The sequence below is a fragment of the Thamnophis elegans genome, chromosome 4 (genome assembly GCF_009769535.1).
Source record: "Thamnophis elegans isolate rThaEle1 chromosome 4, rThaEle1.pri, whole genome shotgun sequence".
Lineage (NCBI taxonomy): Eukaryota > Metazoa > Chordata > Lepidosauria > Squamata > Colubridae > Thamnophis > Thamnophis elegans.
The window spans coordinates 138,141,800-138,161,651 of record NC_045544.1 but is presented as its reverse complement, the minus strand read 5'-3'; the positions used below and the strand labels follow the sequence as shown (position 1 = coordinate 138,161,651).

At 45.2% G+C, this 19,852-nt stretch overlaps 1 protein-coding gene across 1 annotated transcript in view; it reads left to right on the top strand.

Moving 5' to 3' along the window:
* The window catches only part of DOC2B (double C2 domain beta), a 207,574-nt gene extending 189,138 nt beyond the window's left edge, over positions 1 to 18,436 (top strand). Inside the window, 4 exon segments of the mRNA XM_032217082.1 lie at positions 1,363 to 1,520; positions 7,448 to 7,529; positions 16,741 to 16,837; positions 18,258 to 18,436. Of these exon segments, the coding sequence (XP_032072973.1) occupies positions 1,363 to 1,520; positions 7,448 to 7,529; positions 16,741 to 16,837; positions 18,258 to 18,394 (474 nt within the window). The 3' untranslated portion in view covers positions 18,395 to 18,436.
* The last annotated feature ends 1,416 nt before the right edge of the window (positions 18,437 to 19,852 follow it).

Below are 19,852 nucleotides of genomic sequence, written 5' to 3'. Positions count from 1 at the left end.
GGGGCCCTAAGGAGCCCGGGCGGGCAGGAGGGGAGTGGCGAGTAGAGGCTGGCAAGGTGCCCCTCGATGTGAGTGACATCGAGTTGTTCACGCCCACTCAGTCACATGACCACCTTGCCACGCCCACCCACCCGGTCGTTAGACAGATCATATTAGTGATCCGCGGGATTTAAAATTATGAATTTAGTGGTTCCTGAGGTCCGAAAAGTTGGTGACTCCTGCTGTGGTCCATCCCACAGGTTAGGGCCGGAAATCCTATAACGTTTCAAAATAGGTCAGTCCCCTCATCTTTGGGGCAGCCCCTTGAATATTGGAAGACTGCTATCATGTCATCCCAAGTCCTTCTCTTCATTAAGCAAGAAATATACCCAATTTCTGCAACTGTTCTTCATATGTATTAACCTCCAGTCCCCTAATCGTCTTTGATGCTTTTCTCTGCACTTCTTTCTAAAGTCTCCACATCTTTTTTCTATCATGCTCTGCTTTTGGGGCATCATCTTTTCCTTGAACATTGGGCTTGCAACAGTGGTGGGATTCAGCCGGTTCGCACCTATTCGGGAGAACCGGTTGGTAACTTTCTAAGCAGTTCGGAGAACCGGTTGTTGGAAGAAATCTCCTTTTGTTTTTTTCCCCCCACTCCACAGGGCTAATCCTGTAAGGAAGGTAGGAAGGAAACATTCTGGTGTTGTTTCTAGCCTAATCTTTGTTGTTCTGCTTACAGAAACTGTCCCTCCGGTTAACCCTTAATTGTCACAGCTAAGGCAAAGTGCCCATTGATGTGAGTGGCATTGAGTTGACCATGCCCACTCACTCACATGATCACCGAGTCCCGTCTACCCAGATGGTCATTAGGGCAGAGAACCGGTTGTTAAATTATTTGAATCCCATCACTGGCTTGGAAGCAGAATATTCAGGGTTCCAAATTAAATCAGAGTCCAAGGCAAAGTATTGCTCAAAGTTCTAATTTATGAAGAGAGCCATCTTGGCACATCTGGGAAAACCCGAATCTGAAAGCGTCCTGGTTTTCCTCACACAGTTGAAAGTTCAAGATCTTGCCCTCACACCCACAAGCCCGTTCCACGGTCCAGTCTTCCACTGCCATGCTGGGAGTTCCACCCATCCAGTTCTGGTCAGGTGCAGCGGTGGAAAGACAAAGGATGACCTTGGCTTTCTAGAAAGAATGTTGTTATGGCTACATAGCATCTAACTCCATACAATCCCTCCTCCCATTTTCTCACAATAGAAAAGGCGTAGTAGTATAATAGAAAGTGTGGCAGGCCAAAGATCCACAAGGAAAGATGGCTGCAGGCTTGACACAGGAATTTAGGGCTGAGCTGTTTCCTTTCCTTCTCTGTTTCACAGATGGACAAAATGGAAGACAAGTCGCTGGAGGAACGTGGCCGGATCCTTGTTTCGTTAAAGTACAGTTCTCAGAAACAGGGCCTGCTAGTCGGCATTGTCCGCTGCGCGCACTTGGCTGCCATGGACGCCAACGGTTACTCTGATCCCTACGTGAAAACGTAAGTGAGCATGGTTTAGAGCAAGGGGGTCTCCAAACTTTAAGATGTGTGTGTCAACTCGGAAAGCATCTCTGGCTTGCTCTCGAATAGCCATAGGCAAGAGGGAGGGGGAACTGACGACGCAACACGGCAGCCACAAACAGAAGCACATTCCAGGCATATCGTACTCAAGGCTGTCTCCCAGGTTACCCACAGCAGCCAGAGGGGCGTGATCTCTACAGCCCGCAAAATGCTCCGTTGGAGAATGTGATTTATGACACATTCAGGAAGGGGGAAAACAGGGTCATAATTGGGTTGTAAATTATAGCAATAGCAATAGCAGTTAGACTTATATACCGCTTCATAGGGCTTTCAGCCCTCTCTAAGCGGTTTACAGAGTCAGCATATTGCCCCCCACAGTCTGGGTCCTCATTTTACCCACCTTGGAAGGATGGAAGGCTGAGTCAACCTTGAGCCGGTGAGATTAGAACCGCTGAACTGCAGATAACAGTCAGCTGAAGTGGCCTGCAGTACTGCACCCTAACCACTGCGCCACCTCGGCTCTATGTGGGGTCAGAGCTGGCTTCACTTGGGTATAATAAATAACTGGATTTCTTTTGAAGCCTGGCTCGAGACTCATGGTTTAATTAGGGCATCCATCGGAACCCTGACTGTGTGGATTTCAACTCCCAGAATTCCTCAGTCAGCCAACTCCCATTTGAAGCCCATAGGCTGGATGGGGAATTCTGGAAGTTGGCAAGATTTATACGCCTTGCAGTCAAGCTGGTCAGTACAATGCAGTGAGCCATGTGCAGATCTGTACATTGGGGATACCACATCAACATCATCTATCTCCAATCTACCACTCAATCATTTCAGCAGTTCCAAGAAGTCTCCACGCCCATTTCCATTGCTCAGTTGACCCTGAGGACACAGATAAATCTCCTCCAAGTGGCCTTAATGACTCTCTGAAAGGATGCAAATGACCAGCTGTCTGTGTAAATCCTTCCATTACCCACCATCTGATCAAAACTGAAGAATGCACAGGTACAGTATAGGTGGTACCTTGCTCAATAGTAGTAGCTATGAGAGGGATCTTGGAATCCTAGTGGACAAGCATTTAAATAGGAGCCAGCCGTGTGCAGCAGCTGCCAAAAAAGCCAACACAGTTCTAGGCTGCATCAACAGAGGGAGAGAATCAAGATCACGTGAAGGGTTAATACTACTTTTTAAAGCCTTGATAAGGCCACACTTGGAATACGGCATTCAGTTTTGATCGCCACGATGTAGAAAAGATGTGGAGACTCTAGAAAGAGTGCAGAGAAGAGCAACAAAGAGGATTAGGGGACTGGAGACTAAAACATATGAAGAACGGTTGCAGGAACTGGGTAGGTCTAGTTTAATGGAAAGAAGGACTAGGGGAGACATGATAGCAGTGTTCCAATATCTCAAGGGTTGCCCCAAAGAAGAGGGAGTCAAGCTATTCTCCAAGGCACCTGAGGGCAGGACAAGAAGCAATGGGTGGAAACTAATCAAGGAGAGAAGCAACTGAGAACTGAGGAGAAATTTCCTGACAGTTAGAACAATTAATCAGTGGAACAGAAGTTGCCTCCAGAAGTTGTGAATGCCCCAACACTGGAAGTCTTTAAGAAGATGCTGGATAGCCATTTGTCTGAAACGGTATAGGGTTTCCTGCCTAGGCAGGGGGTTGGACTAGAAGGCCTCCAAGGTCCCTTCCAACTCTGCTATTGTATTGTATTGTATTGTATTGTATTGTATTGTATTGTATTGTATTGTATTGTAATTGTATTAATGAAGAGAAGCAATAGCAATAGCAATAGCAATAGCAATAGCAATAGCAGTGGACTTATATACCGCTTCATAGGCCTTTCAGGCCTCTCTAAGCGGTTTACAGAGAGTCAGCATATTGCCCCCAACAATCTGGGTCCTCATTTTACCCACCTCGGAAGGATGGAAGGCTGAGTCAACCCTGAGCCGGTGAGATTTGAACCGCTGACCTGCTGATCTAGCAGTAGCCTGCAGTGCTGCATTTAACCACTGCGCCACCTTGGCTCTTAATGGGTGGAAACTAATCAAGGAGAGAAGCAACTTAGAACTGAGGAGAAACTTCCTGACAGTGAGAACAATTAATCAGTGGAACAGAAGTTGCCTCCAGAAGTTGTGAATGCCCCAACACTGGAAGTCTTTAAGAAGATGCTGGATGGCCATTTGTCTGAAACAGTATAGGGTTTCCTGCCTAGGCAGGGGGTTGGACTAGAAGACCTCCAAGGTCCCTTCCAACTCTGCTATTGAATTGTAACCTTCCTCAAAGAAAAACCAGAAAGTCCAGTTTTCTCTTGAAAAAAAAAACCACCTTTGGGGTGTTCCCAAATGTCAGCTCGTAAATTAATTAGCGCATAGTTTGGAAACCTGGCACAGATCTTGTCTCGGATGTTTTTGCCCATTGAGTGAATCCAAGGCATTGCTGCTTGCTCAACAAACCAAGGTTTAAACGCGATTTACCTTTGATTGGCGATCCCAACCTTGCTCTCTTCGGTAAAAATCCAAGCTTTTCATTTTTCTCCTCAATTTCTCAGCTCTGCTGTTTGGGCCAGGCAAGCATGATTTATTGCACGCAACATTTTAATCTCCAAGCTTTGCAGCGCAAGGGGTATATTTATAAGGCAATCCACAAGATCTTAATTTGTAGCACAGGCAGAGGTCCCACACGCACATCCACGCAGGGACGACGAAGGAAAAGAGATAAATAAAATATGGTAATAAAGCCGCGAGATGATAAAACAGCCACAGGATTAAATGCCAAAGTAACCATAAAACAGTGCGCTCCTTCTGTTTAATTAAAAGCCCCAGAGAAAATAATTGCTTTACTCTGGTGCCTCAATTAATGGCTGCAGTTTTATTTTGCCTGAAAGGGAGGGCATGGGAGTCTCTTCAAGCCTAGAGTGGGGAGGGCCCCCTCAAGGTCATTTAGTCCAATCCTCAGTTTGGGCAGGGATCAAAGTGTCCCAGATATTTTATTTTATTATTTTATTGGTTTAATTTTTATTTTATTATTTATTTTATTTTATTTCGACATTTATTTTATTATTTTACTTTACTCAATTTTACTTGATTTTACTCGATATTATTTTACTTTACTATTTTATTTATTTATTTATCGTAAACAACTCAAGGCAAATAGTATATTTAATCCTCATCTCTCCTATTATTTTGTTTTATTTTTATTATTTTATTTCATTAAATTATTTCAACATTTATTTTATTATTTTACTTTACTTAATTTTACTTGATATTATTTTACTTTACTGTTTTATTTATTTATTTATTGTAAACAAGGCAGAGAGTATATTTAATCCTCATCTCTCCTATTATTTTATTTTTTATTATTTTATTTCATTATATTATTTCAACATTTTATTTTATTATTTTATTTTACTTGATTTTACTTGATATTATTTTACTTGATATTATTTTACTTTACTATTTTATTTATTTATACATTCATTCATTCCTTGTAAACAACTCAAGGCAGATAATATATTTAATTCTCATCTCTCCTATTTTCCCAACAACAATAAACTTGTGAGATGGATTGCGTTGAGACAGGGATTGGCCCAAAGTCACCCAGTTATCTCTCATGCCTAAGGTGGAACTAGAACTCACTGTCTCCTGGCGATTGGCCCAAAGTCACCCAGTTATCTCTCATGCATAAGGTGGGACTAGAACTCACTGCCTCCTGGTGATTGGCCCAAAGTCACCCAGTTATCTCTCATGCCTAAGGTGGGACTAGAACTCACTGCCTCCTGGTGATTGGCCCAAAGTCACCCAGTTATCTCTCATGCCTAAGGTGGGACTAGAACTCACCGTCTCCTGGTGATTGGCCCAAAGTCACCCAGTTATCTCTCATGCCTAAGGTGGAACTAGAACTCACTGTCTCCTGGCGATTGGCCCAAAGTCACCCAGTTATCTCTCATGCCTAAGGTGGAACTAGAACTCACTGTCTCCTGGTGATTGGCCCAAAGTCACCCAGTTATCTCTCATGCCTAAGGTGGAACTAGAACTCACTGTCTCCTGGTGATTGGTCCAATGTCATTTCATTTCTTTTCATTTTCATTTTATTAGCATTTATAGGCCGCCCTTTTCCCTGAGGGGACTCAGGGCGGCTTACAATGATAGGGGAGGGGAGTGCAGGACAAAACACAAAAAGAAAATGTGAATAAAAATAATTAGCAATAAAAACCCAACATTCATCCAGTTAGCTCTCATACCTAAGGTGGGACTATAACTCACTGTCTCCTGGTGATTGGCCCAAAGTCACCCAGTTAGTTCTCATGCCTAACGTGGAACCATAACTCACTGTCTCCTGGTGATTGCCCCAAAGTTGCCTAAGGTGGAACTAGAACTCGCTGTCTCCTGGTGATTGTCCCAGTCACCCAGTTGGCTCTCATGCCTAAGGGAGAACTATAACTCACTGTCTCCTGGTGATTGGCCCAAAGTCACCCAGTTAGTTCTCATGCCTAACGTGGAACCATAACTCACTGTCTCCTGGTGATTGCCCCAAAGTTGCCTAAGGTGGAACTAGAACTCGCTGTCTCCTGGTGATTGTCCCAGTCACCCAGTTGGCTCTCATGCCTAAGGGAGAACTAGAACTCACTGTCTCTTGGCGATTGGCCCAAAGTCACCCAGTTAGCTGTAATGTCTTAAGGTGGAACTAGAACTCACTGTCTCCTGGTGATTGGTCCAGTCACCCAGTTATCTCATGCCTAAAGTGGAACTAGAACTCACTGTCTCCTGGTGATTGGCCCAAAGTCACTGTTAGGAATATAATCTAACGGTTGGGTTGGCAATATATAAATCATGTAACAATGCTATACCTGTTTCTTTAAATCATGCTGTAAATGTGATTGGTTGCTGTTTCCTCAATCGGCCATAAGAGGGAGCCAGAATCACTGTTAGATGCTGATCTGATCTGAGTGTTTGGAAGCTGGCTGTTAGAAGTGCGGTATAGTGATCAGCGTGAGCTATTGTAAGTTTTGCAACTGCTAGCAAACTCTGAGTTCTGAACTGATTATAGGATTCTGGACTATGTTATTTGGATTATCCCTTAACTGAAAGACATTGATGACTGACCGTCTTATCCGTGTATGACTTGGACTGTTTGATGGACTCTGATACCTCTATTTCCACGAAAGTAAAAGCCTACTTAAGCTGCAGTGTCTCTGTATGCTGGTTTGTGTGTTCTCCAACACAACTCTCACAACGCTTCTCTGAACGCACTCGCTCTCCCAACGGGGAGCTTACCTAACACTGGTTATGGACCCAGACGTAGCTAAAGGAGAGTTGGTGTTAATACGCAATACCGCATACAGACAGCTGTTTCATTAGTGATTGTTACTATCCTGGAGAAGGTGGCGAGCGACCGAGTTGGCTTTCATGCCTAAGGTGGAACTAGAACTCACTGTCTCCTGGTAGTTGGTCCAAACTCACCAATAGGTGAGTCAAACCTGAAACAGGAGGAAGAAACTTTGAGACAGCTTCTGACTTTGATTCTAAGAATCCAATGGAGTCTCAGATATTATACAGGTAGTTCTCAACTTATCACTTATTCTCCGAAGTACCAGAAGGCAGGACAAGAAACAGCGGATGGAAACTAATCAAGGAGAGAAGCAAACCGGAATTAAGGAGAAACTTCCTAAACAGTGAGGACAATGAACCAGTGGAGCAGCTCGCCACTAGAAGTTGTGGGTGCTCCATGGCTGGAGAAAAGACTGGACAGCCAGCTGTCTGGAATGGTGTAAGGTCTCCTGTTTGAGCAAGGGGTTGGACTAGAAGACCTCCAGGGTCCCTTCCAACTCCATTATTCTGTTATTATCTAAATCCTGACTTTTGGCCCAGCTAACAGAACTGCAATGTTTTTTTCTTCGCAGCTACTTGAAACCGGACGAGGACAAGAAATCGAAGCACAAGACAGCCGTGAAGAAGAAAACGCTCAATCCTGAATTTAATGAGGTATGTCTGCCAGGATGTTTCCTGTTCCAAAGGGTGAGATTTGGGCTGGATGGAATCTAACTGTTAAGCCTCCCTCTGAAATGGTAACCAGGATGTAGCAGCAAATATATATATTTTTTAATATCTCTAAATATATCTGGAAGCCTTTCTCTGAAACGATGAGCAGAAATAGAGCAGCAAATCTGTTGTTGGCCATTTTAAGACGGGTGGACTCCAAGTCCCATAATTCCCCAGCCGGCTGGTGGGAGTTGAAGTCCACTCTGTCAGCATTCCAAATAGCATCCAAAAGTAAATCAGAGTCCGAGGCAAAGTATTACTGAAAGTTCTAATTTATTAAGAGAGCCATGTTGTTACATCTGGGAAAACCGGAATCTGAAAGCGTCCTGGTTTCCCCCACCCAGTTGAAAGCTCAAGATTTTGCCCCCACACCCACAAGTCCATCCCATGGTCCAATCTCCCACTGCCATTCTGGCAGCTTCCACCCCTCCAGTTCCAGTCAGGTGCAGAGGTGCAAAGACAAAGGATGACCTTGCCTTTCTAGAAAGAATGTTGTTATGGCTGCATATCATCTAACTCCTTACAATCCCCACCTCCCATTTTCCCACAATAGAAAAAGGCATAGTAGAATATTAGAAAGTGTGGCAGACCAAAGACCCACAAGGAAAGATGGCTGCGGGCCTGACACACTCATCTTCAAGTGGTAAAGATTGAGAAAGACTTTTCTAACTAACATTCAAAAGAACAGAATTACAAAATCGTAAGGGACCTTGGAGGTCTTCTAGTCCAACCCTCTGCTGAAGCAGGAGACAAAGGGCTCTCTAATCTCTTCGTTAAAACCTCCACTGATGGAGCATTCACAGCTTCTGGAGGCAAGCTGTTCCACTAGTTATTTCGGCTGTGGTTCTACCCTCTGGGGTTTCAAACTTGATTTCATTGAGGGCTGCATCAGAGCTGGGTTTGAACTTGCGGGCCGGGGTGGGCATGGCCAGGTTCAGCTTAGCCTTTGACATCACTCATGTCTGGGGTGCCAGAAGTGGGTTTCTACTGGTTCGGACCAGTTAGCAATAGCAATAGCAATAGCAGTTAGACTTATATACCGCTTCATAGGGCTTTCAGCCCTCTCTAAGCGGTTTACAGAGTCAGCATATCGCCCCCACAATCTGGGTCCTCATTTTACCCACCTCGGAAGGATGGAAGGCTGAGTCAACCCTGAGCCGGTGAGATTTGAACAGCCGAACTGCAGAACTGCAGTCAGCTGAAGTAGCCTGCAGTGCTGCGTTTAACCACTGCGCCACCTCGGCTCTAGTTCAGCCGAGTTGTTAGTAACTCGGCCGGACATCGAACCGATTCTATCCTTGATTTTCTTTTTTTTTTCCAGAAAACTTTTATTTCTTTATTCTCTTACATACCATTTTAAGTATACATTCACATAATTCTTCTTTACATTTATCATTCTTATACATTTATTATTTTATTTAATAGGTTATAATATACAGTTTGGGTTGCTTTGTTTACCATCCCTTCCACCTATTGTAACACCACCTTATTTTCCCTTTCTTTTCTCCCTCCCTCCCTTCTCTACTTTCCTCCTTTCTCCTCTCCTTCCTCTTCCTTCTTCCCTTACCTTTCTCCTACTCCTACTCTCCCTCTTCACCTTCCTACCCTCTCTCCTTCTCTTTCTCTCCCTTCCATCCTCCTCTCCTTTCCCTTTCCCTTTTCTCTCCCTCCCTTCTCTACTTTCTTCCTTCCTTCCTTCCTTCCTTGCTCCTCTCCTTCCCCTTCCTTCTTCTCGTACCTTTCTCCTACTCCTACTCTCCCTCTTCATCTTCCTACCCTCTCTCCTTCTCTTTCTCTCCCTTCTATCCTCCTCTCCTTTCCCTTTCTTTTCACTCTCCCTCCCTTCTCTACTTTCTTCGTTCCTCCTCTCCTTCCCCTTCCTTCTTCCCTTACCTCTCTCTTACTCCTACTCTTCCTCTTCCCCTTCCTACCCTCTCTCCTTCTCTTTCTCCCCCTTCTATCCTCCTCTCCTTTCCCTTTCTTTTCACTCTCCCTCCCTTCTCTACTTTCTTCGTTCCTCCTCTCCTTCCCCTTCCATCTTCCCTTACCTCTCCCTTACTCCTACTCTTCCTTTTCCCCTTCCTACCCTCTCTCCTCCTCTTTCTCTCCTTTCCATCCTCCTCTCCTTACCTCTTTCTTCCTTCCCCCGTCTTCCTTTCATTCTCTCCTCCTCTCTCCCTTTCTTTTTCTATTGTTGGTGTGTCTATTTTAAATCTCAGTTTATGTTTCCTTGGGATGGTATTTCCGCCAACCCAGACATAATTTAGTATCATTTCTTATTTCCTTACCTTTGCTAATCTATGCTAACTATATTTCCCCACACACTTTGTATCTCGCTGTTGTATATATATACTTATATATTTAATTTTCTTTTCTGTTTTCCCCTTCTTCACCCCCTTTTCCATTTAACAGTGCATCACCTGGGTTCTGTATCTTCTCCCTTCTTTCTTTTCTAGCTTCCTTTCTCTAGCCAATCGTAAAATCTTCCCCATGTCTTGAAGTACTCCGATTCCTCTTTATCCTTTAGTTTCATTTTTTTAATTAAAAGTTTTAAAAAGGTTTTACAAGTATTTACCTCCCCTCCCCCACCCAAACCCACCTCCCCCCCCCGCAACCTCCCCCTCCCCAACCTCCCAGAGCAAATACAGGATATAAACATTTAACAACCATATTCTAAAATAAACTAACAGACTTTAGCATTATCCCTCACTTGTGCTTTAACTCCCTTTTTGTAAAGCTGACTTTAAACAAGTTGTATCATTTCTTGCTCATTCAGTCATAAGTTATCTGGAGTTTCTTAGTCCTGTGGGAAGTTATCATCCAGCCCTCTCCCAGAAAAATGAAATATCCTAGGAAATATTGAAAAGGCAGAATATTTCTCTGGATGTGAAAAGAAAGAAACATGTTTTAAAAGACAGAATAGTTGCCTGTAGCTTCCGGCCCATCCCCACTGTTAATGGGCCATTAAGAAGGCCAAGCCAGTCCACTTTACATAACAAAGACTTCTCCACTTCAGCTACAGGAAAGCATGATAATATTGGCCCCAACTGACCACATGGCATCTGAGAATTCAACCAAACCTGGATTCAAAACACAGCCTACAGAGTTGCCCCTGCATGGCCCCATGGGAGTCTGACAACCAATCAGAATACATTTCTTACACAGGAACAGGAAACAGAGAGGTGGGACTGAACAGGTTATAAAAAGCCTAGCAAGCCCCTCCCTCAGCCCTTCTCTTCTTCTCCACCAACATTGAAGCATGTGATCCCCTTTTCTGTTCAGGGCTCAAGCCATGTGGCCCTGTCCACCAATAAACCCTCTTTCCAAGCAGCCTCCATGTCTCCAGTGTCTTTTTCCCCACTTGGAGCTGAACCCACAAGGACATTTCTTTCATCAGTCCCATATTTATTTTGAATATAATCAATCCACCTTCTCCACTCCAGCTTATGTTTCTCATCTGAATGATCCTTGAGATATGCTGATATTTTAGCCATCTCTGCTAAGTTTGTTATCCTTTAGTTTCACTGTCAACCTATTCATCTCTGCACAATCTAATATCTTTTCTACTATCTCTTCATCTGTTCGTAGCTTATTTCATTTCCAATTTTGGGCAAATACGATTCTTGCTGCTGCAGTTACATGTATAATCAGATAGGTATCCTCTTTCTTGAATTTCCCTGGGATAATGCCTAGTAAAAAATATCTCTGGTTCTGAATTCTATTTCTTGTCGTAACGTTTTCCTTAACCATAGTCTAATCTTAGTCCAATATCTCCTTGCTTCTGCACATGCCCACCACATATGATAATAGGAACCTACCGCTTGTTGACACTTGCAACATTTCGCTGATTTGTCTTTAAACATCTTTGGTTTTCGGTGGTGCTCATGCGCAGAACAATCTTCATTGAAAAAAATGTATTTTTTTTCCCGTTTTAAACATGCAGATGTGCAGGCCTTTTTAGGTGCAAATGCGCCAGTGAATGAAAAAAAATGTGCGTGCTGAACTGGTAGTAATGCCAGCAGGAACCCACCTGGTGGGGGGGGGGAGGCTGTGGTGGCCCAAGTGCTCCGCCAGCAAAAACGGGCTTCCGAGCTCCGTTTTCGGCTGCACGGCCTCCTGCAACCCTCTGCCAGGGAAAATGGAGTCGAGCTCTGTTTTCGCTGGCAGAGGCACCGCGGGCCGGTCCTTCACTGTTTCCAGGACAGTGAATTGGGGGTTGACCTGGTTTGAGTCAGCAACCCCAGGCCTGCCAGAACAGCCAGGTTTTGGTGGCTTTTTGGAAGGCTGCAAGGGTGGGGAGGGTCCGGATCTCTGTTGGTAACACGTTCCACAGAGCCGGAACAGCAACAGAAAAGGCTTTCCCCCGAGTGGTCACCAGCCGGCATTGTCCGTGTCTAGCCTTGAAGCCAAGAAGCCGAGACGCAGCAGTGAGATAACATTTGCAGTTAAGGCCATCCAGTATTAAGGTTACCATTTGCTAGGCTAGAAAACAACTCATTTCTGACAGCGTACAATAATATAAGCAGAAGCCCATAACAAAGCTTAATTCTTCATAAATGATTTCTGGCAGTATATCATATCAGAAGCAAACAGCATTGATTTTTTTGATTGATTTGATTTTTGATTTTATTATATTTATATGCTGCCCTTTTCCCCCGAAGGGGACTCAGGGCGGCTCACAATTCAAATCAGGGAAGGGGGGGTACAGACAGAAAATAAAAAGACGAAACATAACAATACATAATTTAAAAACACACAACGGTCATACCATTCGAGACGGGGGCAACAGCTCTTTAGCCCCAGGCCTGTCGGAACAGCCAAGTTTTAAGGGCTTTGTGGAAGGCCTGGAGGGTGGTGAGGGTTCGAATCTCCACGGGGAGTTCGTTCCAGAGGGTCGGTGCAGCCACAGAGAAGGCCCTCCTCCGGGTAGTCGCCAGTCGGCATTGGCCGGCAGATGGAACTCGGAGGAGGCCTAATCTGTGGGATCTAATCGGTCTAGTGGAGGTGATTGGCAGCAGGCGGTCTCTCAAGTACCCAGGTCTAGTACCATGAAGGGCTTTATAAGTGACGACTAGCGCCTTGAAGCGTATCCGGAGACCAATAGGCAGCCAGTGCAGCTCGCGGAGGATAGGTGTTACGTGGGTGAACCGAGGTGCACCCACGATCGCTCGCGCGGCTGCATTCTGGACAAGCTGAAGTCTCCGAATGCTCTTCAAGGGCTGCAAATACTGGTTTAATCAGTAGCAATTATATAGTAACATAAGCAATTCATAATAAAAGCAAAACAGCCAATATTGATTCATATACTCCTTCACAACCATTCAACCCTGAGTTGAAGATATTCTCCTGGGTCTCTTCCCTTTTTAACCCAAAATCATTTTAACGTCAGGAACAGTTCCTAATTGAAGCTCAGGCACAAATATTAAAATCTGGATCCAGTCCTTCTAAATATCAATTTTGCAAAGGAACAGAACTGACTTCTGCCTGGAATTGTCTCCTTGCTCAAAGTTGCACCTTCCAGAGTCTCAAAATCAGGATGGGGGTGGAATTGGTTTCGTTCACATTTCATTTCACACTTTCAAGCCAGTCACACGTGAAGCAAAGCTTAATTTTCCAAAATGCAGAACCTCCAAATTTTGCAGCAGTCGCTTGCTAATTGAAACGGCTCGTGTTCAGGAGGGGAAAGGAGCTGCGAAAAGACAAGACACCCGCGAAAGAGATGATTAATATGTCCTATATAAAAAAAAAAACCGTGCGAAGGGTATCTGTCTATGAGGCAGCCTGGCACGGCGTCACGTTGGCAAATTGGGAAACATGATAAAAACGCAGACAAGTTGGGCAGAGTTTAAACAAATCTCAATCGCAACAGATTAGCTTTCGCAGATCCCTGTTTTGTTGTGTTTTTAATTTGTCGACGTATGTTGGAGACACAGTTAAGTGTGAAGGCACCAGCAATGTCCAAGCAGGCAAGGAAATAGGACACACACACAAGCACATACGCACAGTACAAGATGCCATTTTAAGTTTCACTACTAAGGATTTTTTTTCAAAATTGTTGACGTATGTTGGAGCAGTGGTGGGTTGCAATTTATGTTACTACCACTTTGCTCGAGTCGTGTGCACTCGCTCAATCGCGCGACAGTTCTGCGCCTGGGCAAAAGTGTCTGGGCGGGTGGGTGGAGCCTCCCGCCGCTGCCGCTACCAGTTCGTCCAATCCTGGACGAACTGGTAGCAACACACCTCTGTGTTGGAGACACAAGAAGGGTGAAGGCATCAGCAATGTCAGTTTGTGAGGGGAGGTGTCCAGTGGGGGATTTCATTTTTTTTTAGAACCTCTTCTGTAGGTGTGGCCTGCTTTGTGGGAGTGGCTTGCCGGCCATGTGACTGGGTGGGCGTGGCCAACTTGTAAAATGTGGTGAAACTCACTTAACAATGCTCTTGCTTAGGAACCAAAATGTTGGCTCAGGAACTCTGGCATTTGAAGCACGCAAGTCTTAAAGCTGTCAAGTTACAAGACACTTGCACCACTAACCCTTTAGGGAAAAAAACCCCCAGGGGTGTTCAAACTTGACAGCTTTAAGACTTGTGGACTTCAACTCCCAGAATTCCTCCTCTCGCTCTTCATCTTGATGATGTGCGGATGGCGGGGGGAGGGAGCTGGAACCGGTTCTAAATGGCACAGTAGATTTGTTGAACCTCTTCTATAGAAGAGCTTAGAACTGGCAGGAACCCACTCCTGGGAGACACACACACACACACACACACACACACACACACACACACTACTAGATGCCAATTTAAGTTTCATTACTAAGGATTTTTAAGACACACATCACTTGATAACCTGCAATGCAGCGGCTGGGGAATTCAGGGAGTTGAAGTCCACCCATCTTAAAGTTGTCACGATTGGAAAACAATCCTCTAATCAATCCATCCATCCATCCATCCACCTATCATCCATCCATCCATTTATCCATCCATCTATCTATCTACAGTGTCTGTCTGTCTGTCTGTCTGTCTGTCTGTCTGTCTGTCTGTCTGTCTATCTATCTATCTATCTATCTATCTATCTATCTATCTATCTATCTATCTATCTATCATCTAAATATATGTGTGTGTTAGCACTCACCCCCTCCTAGAAAAATGAAATATCCTGGAAAATATTGAAAAGGCAGAATATTATATTTTGCTGGATCAGAAACGGAGAAACATGTTTTTAGGCAGGAAACAAGCTCACTCTTAATAGCCCTCACTTTCCTTAACGGGCCATTAAAATGCCTGAGCCACTCTGTTCTACATAACAAAGAGGTCCCCCCTTTAGATCCAGGGGGATGGGATTAAGGCATGATAGTATTGGCCCTTTACCCAACTCACCACAGGGCACCTAGGAACTCAACCAAACTTGGATTCAAAGCACAACCTAAAGAGTTTCCCCTGCATGGCCCCATGGGAGTCTGACAACCAATCAAAATGCATTTCTTACACAGGAACAGGAAACAGAGAGGTGGGGCCAAACAGAGAGTGTAAAAATCCCAGCAAGTAACTTTTTCCCTCTCTTTTCTTCTTCACCCAACATCTGGAAGCACATGATCCCCCTTTTCTGTGCAGGAGCTCAAGCCATGTGATCCTGTCCACCATTAAACCATCTTTCCAAGCAGCCCCCATGTCTCCAGTGTCATTTTCCCCACTTGGAACTGAACCCAGAAGGACATTTCTTCCAACAAAACGGCCTGAAAAACGGCTCTGAAAATGGCCCAGAAAGCAGCCTGGAAAACGGCCTGAAAATGGCTCTGAAAACGGTCTGAAAAAGGCCTGAAAATGGCCAGAAAAATGAGCCATAAAACAACCTGAAAAACGGCCTGAAAAAGGTTCTGAAAACGGTCTGAAAAAGGCCTGAAAAACAGCCTGAAAAAGGCTCTGAAAACAGCCTGAAAAAGGCCTGAAAAACAGCCTTAAAAGGGCTCTGAAAACAGCCTGAAAAAGGCCCGAAAACAGCCTGAAAAACAGCCTGAAAAAGGTTCTGAAAACGGTCTGAAAAAGGCCTGAAAACGGCCTGAAAAAGGCTTTGAAAACAGGCTGAAAAAGGTTCTGAAAACAGCCTGAAAAACAGCCTGAAAAAGGCCTGAAAAACGGCCTTAAAAAGGCTCTGAAAACAGCCTGAAAAAGGCCTGAAAAACGGCCTTAAAAAGGCTCTGAAAACAGCCTGAAAAAGGCCTGAAAACAGCCTGAAAAAGGTTCTGAAAACAGCCTGAAAAATGGCCTGAAAAAGGTTCTGAAAACGGTCTGAAAAAGGCCTGAAAACGGCCTGAAAAAGGCTCTGAAAACAGGCGGAAAAAAGTTCTGAAAACAGTCTGAAAAACGGCCTGAAAAAGGCTTGAAAACAGGCTGAAAAAGGTTCTGAAAACAGCCTGAAAAAGATTCTGAAAACAGCCTGAAAAACGGCCTGAAAAAGGTTCTGAAAACAGCCTGAAAATGGTCTGAAAAAGGCCTGAAAAACGGCCTGAAAAGGCTCTGAAAACAGCCTGAAAAACGGCCTGAAAAGGCTATGAAAACGGCCCGAAAAAGGCCTGAAAAGGCCCAGAAAACAGCCTGAAAAATGGGCCAGAAAACGGCCTGAAAAATGGCTTGAAAATGACCCCCAAAATGGCCTGAAAACAGCCTGAAAACGGCCCGAAAAATGAATTTTTTTTTGCTGTTTTTCGGGCTGTTTTCTGTCACTCCGGCACCCGCAAAGACCCGCTGGTGATACGTTCCTGCCCACATAGAGGGCTCTGTATAGGTTCACCATCATGGACTTTTTGTATTACCATAAAGGGAAGGGAAGACACAATGATTTCCTGATAGTTCGAAGAATTAGTCAGTGGGACAACTGGCCACCAGAGGTTGTGGGTGCTCCAACACTGGAGGTTTTTAAGAAGAGATTGGACAGTCATTAGTCTGGAGTGGTATAGGGTCCCCTGCCTGAGCAAGGGGGTTGGACTAGAAGACCTCCAAGGTCCCTGCCAACTCCGTTCTTCTCTATATTCTAATTGTGGATGACCAAAGCTCACATCCTTGTTTAAAAAGCTTAGGAGACTTGTTCATTTCTGGTGTAAGTTTACTGTTTAATTATGGACTGAATAATTTCCCTCCTTTCTAAATTCCATTTTTGTAGGAATTTTTGTACGAGATAAAGCATGGCGATTTGACCAAGAAGACCTTGGAGGTTACAGTCTGGGACTACGACATTGGCAAATCCAACGATTTTATTGGTAAATCTGAGTATTGGATGGGGGGTGGCTCAGGATTGGAACTCTGGGCTCCCACAGTGCTGTTTGGCAGTGGGCCACACAAGTTCCCATTGGCTCTGATTCTATATGTCATCACCCACTCTCAGCTATGTTTCCATCCCCTTCCTAAATCCACCTAATAGCAGTTACGATTCAGTTAGGCCAGAGTTTTTCTAACTTTGAAATTTTAAGGTTGGTGGATTTCCACTCCCACAATTCCCCAGCCAGAATGCTTTAAGAGGGGTGGGCTTCCACTCCTAGAATTCCCCAGCCAGGGTGCTTTAAGGGGGGTGGGCTTCCACCCCCAGAATTCCCTAGTCAGAATGCTTTAAGAGGGGTGGATTTCCACTCCTAGAATTCCCCAGCCAGGGTGCTTTAAGAGGGGTGGACTTCCACTCCCAGAATTCCCTAGCCAGGGTGCTTTAAGAGGGGTGGATTTCCACTCCTAGAATTCCCCAGCCAGAATGCTTTAAGAGGGGTGGACTTCCACTCCCAGAATTCCCCAGCCAGGGTGCTTTAAGAGGGGTGGACTTCCACTCCCAGAATTCCCTAGCCAGAATGCTTTAAGAAGGGTGGGCTTCCACTCCCAGAATTCCCCAGCCAGAATGCTTTAAGATGGGTGGACTTCTACTCCCAGAATTCCCCAGCCAGGGTGCTTTAAGAGGGGTGGACTTCTACTCCCAGAATTCCCCAGCCAGAATGCTTTAAGATGGGTGGGCTTCCATTCCCCGAATTCTCTAGCCAGAATGCTTTAAGAGGGGTGGGCTTCCACTCCCAGAATTCCCCAGCCAGAATGCTTTAAGATGGGTGGGCTTCCATTCCCCGAATTCCCTAGCCAGAATGCTTTAAGAGGGGTGGGCTTCCACTCCCAGAATTCCCCAGCCAGAATGCTTTAAGAGGGGTGGACTTCTACTCCCAGAATTCCCCAGCCAGAATGCTTTAAGAGGGGTGGGCTTCCTCTCCCAGAATCCCCCAGTCAGAATGCTAGAATTCCCTATCCATCATGCTTTAAAGTAGGTGGACGTCCACTCCCAGAATTCCTCTGCCAGCATCCACTAAGAAATGCGTCACCCTATGAGATTGTGCAACTCTAGTTTTATTCATTTATTTACTTGTGCATATCCTAACTTTATTATTTTTTACAAATAACTCGAAGGCAATCAAACACATCCAATACACCTTCCTCCTCCTATTTTTCCACAACAACCCTGTGAGGTGGGTTAGGCTAACATACACACACACACACAGGCAGACAGACAGACGGCTTTCATGCCTAAGGCAGGACTAGAACTCACCATCGCCTGGTTTATAGCCTAGCGCCTTAACCACTAGACCAAACTGGCTTTCCTTGATTATCCTGGTTACTTGTTTCCTTCTCTTCCGTCCCTTTTTCTGCCTCCAGGTGGCGTGGTTCTGGGTATCAACGCCAAAGGCGAACGCCTGAAGCATTGGTTCGACTGCTTAAAAAACAAGGATAAGAAAATCGAACGGTGGCACACGCTTACCAACGAATTACCGGGAGCTCTGCTTAGTGACTGACTGCCCAGACCTCGAACCCGGGACCTCCCCCACCAAACGCCAAGAGAGAGAGACAGCTGGCTGTGGATTATGGGTTTCTTGACCGCACACAATTCATCCAGGGCCTCCCAGGGCGGAGGGGAGAAATGGGCTGGGCAAGGGCGGGGGGGCACGGCTCATTTTCCGGTGACTCCAATCCCAAGCGGTTTCGTTTCTTGGTCGTTTGGCAAGATTTTGTTTTTTCTTTCTGGGATGCCTTGAACCCTGTGTGTGTTTGTGCGTATGTGTGTGTGAGAGAGTGTGTACGTGCGTTTGGGGAAAAGTAACGCTGCATGTAGTACAGTGGTGATTTATATGGCTATTCCGAATTTCAGGCTTGAAAAGTCAGCCTCTAAATACGTTTCGACAGGTTTACTGACTCTCTGAAATGGCGATGTACAAACTTTGCAACTTTTAAGACCTGTGGACTTCAACTCCCAGAATTCCCCAGCCAGACGGGAATTCTTGAAGTCTGTTCTGACCGAGGCTTCCCAAGAGCATGAAGCCGACTCCTGGTCTGGACAAAAACCCCTTTTATTAATTGACTGTGAATTCTGCTCCTTCACATCCAGCTAAAGTCTTTCAAGGGAGGATTTACGGTCACAGACCTTCTCTGGCTTGGAGAGCTGCCAGGCTGAGATCTGCAGAACTTGGCCAGGAGCCTCAGAGAGTCAGGAAACAATTAAGTGAACTAACAGTCTCCTGCAAACTCCACTCCCCTTTTGCTCCTCTTTTATGTCCTCTGGGAGGGACCATTCCAGGGGTGGGTTTCTCCTGGTTCACACCGGTACGCCAGAACCGGTTGGTGAAATTTAGTGTACCTTTTGGAACCTGTTCCAAAAGGAAGGAAGGAAGGATGGAAGGAAGGAAGGGGGAGAGATACACACAGGAAAGGAAGAGATACACACAAGGAAGGAAGGAAGGAAGGAAGGAAGGAAGGAAGGAAGGGGGAGAGATACATACAGGAAAGGAAGAGATACACACAAGGAAGGAAGGAAGGAAGGAAGGAAGGAAGGAAGGAAGGGGGAGAGATACATACAGGAAAGGAAGAGATACACGGAAGGAAGGAAGGAAGGAAGGAAGGAAGGAAGGAAGGAAGGGGGAGAGATACATACAGGAAAGGAAGAGATACACGGAAGGAAGGAAGGAAGGAAGGAAGGAAGGAAGGAAGGAAGGAAGGGGGAGAGATACATACAGGAAAGGAAGAGATACACGGAAGGAAGGAAGGAAGGAAGGAAGGAAGGAAGGAAGGAAGGAAGGAAGGAAGGGGGAGAGATACATACAGGAAAGGAAGAGATACACGGAAGGAAGGAAGGAAGGAAGGAAGGAAGGAAGGAAGGAAGGAAGGGGGAGAGATACATACAGGAAAGGAAGAGATACACGGAAGGAAGGAAGGAAGGAAGGAAGGAAGGAAGGGGGAGAGATACATACAGGAAAGGA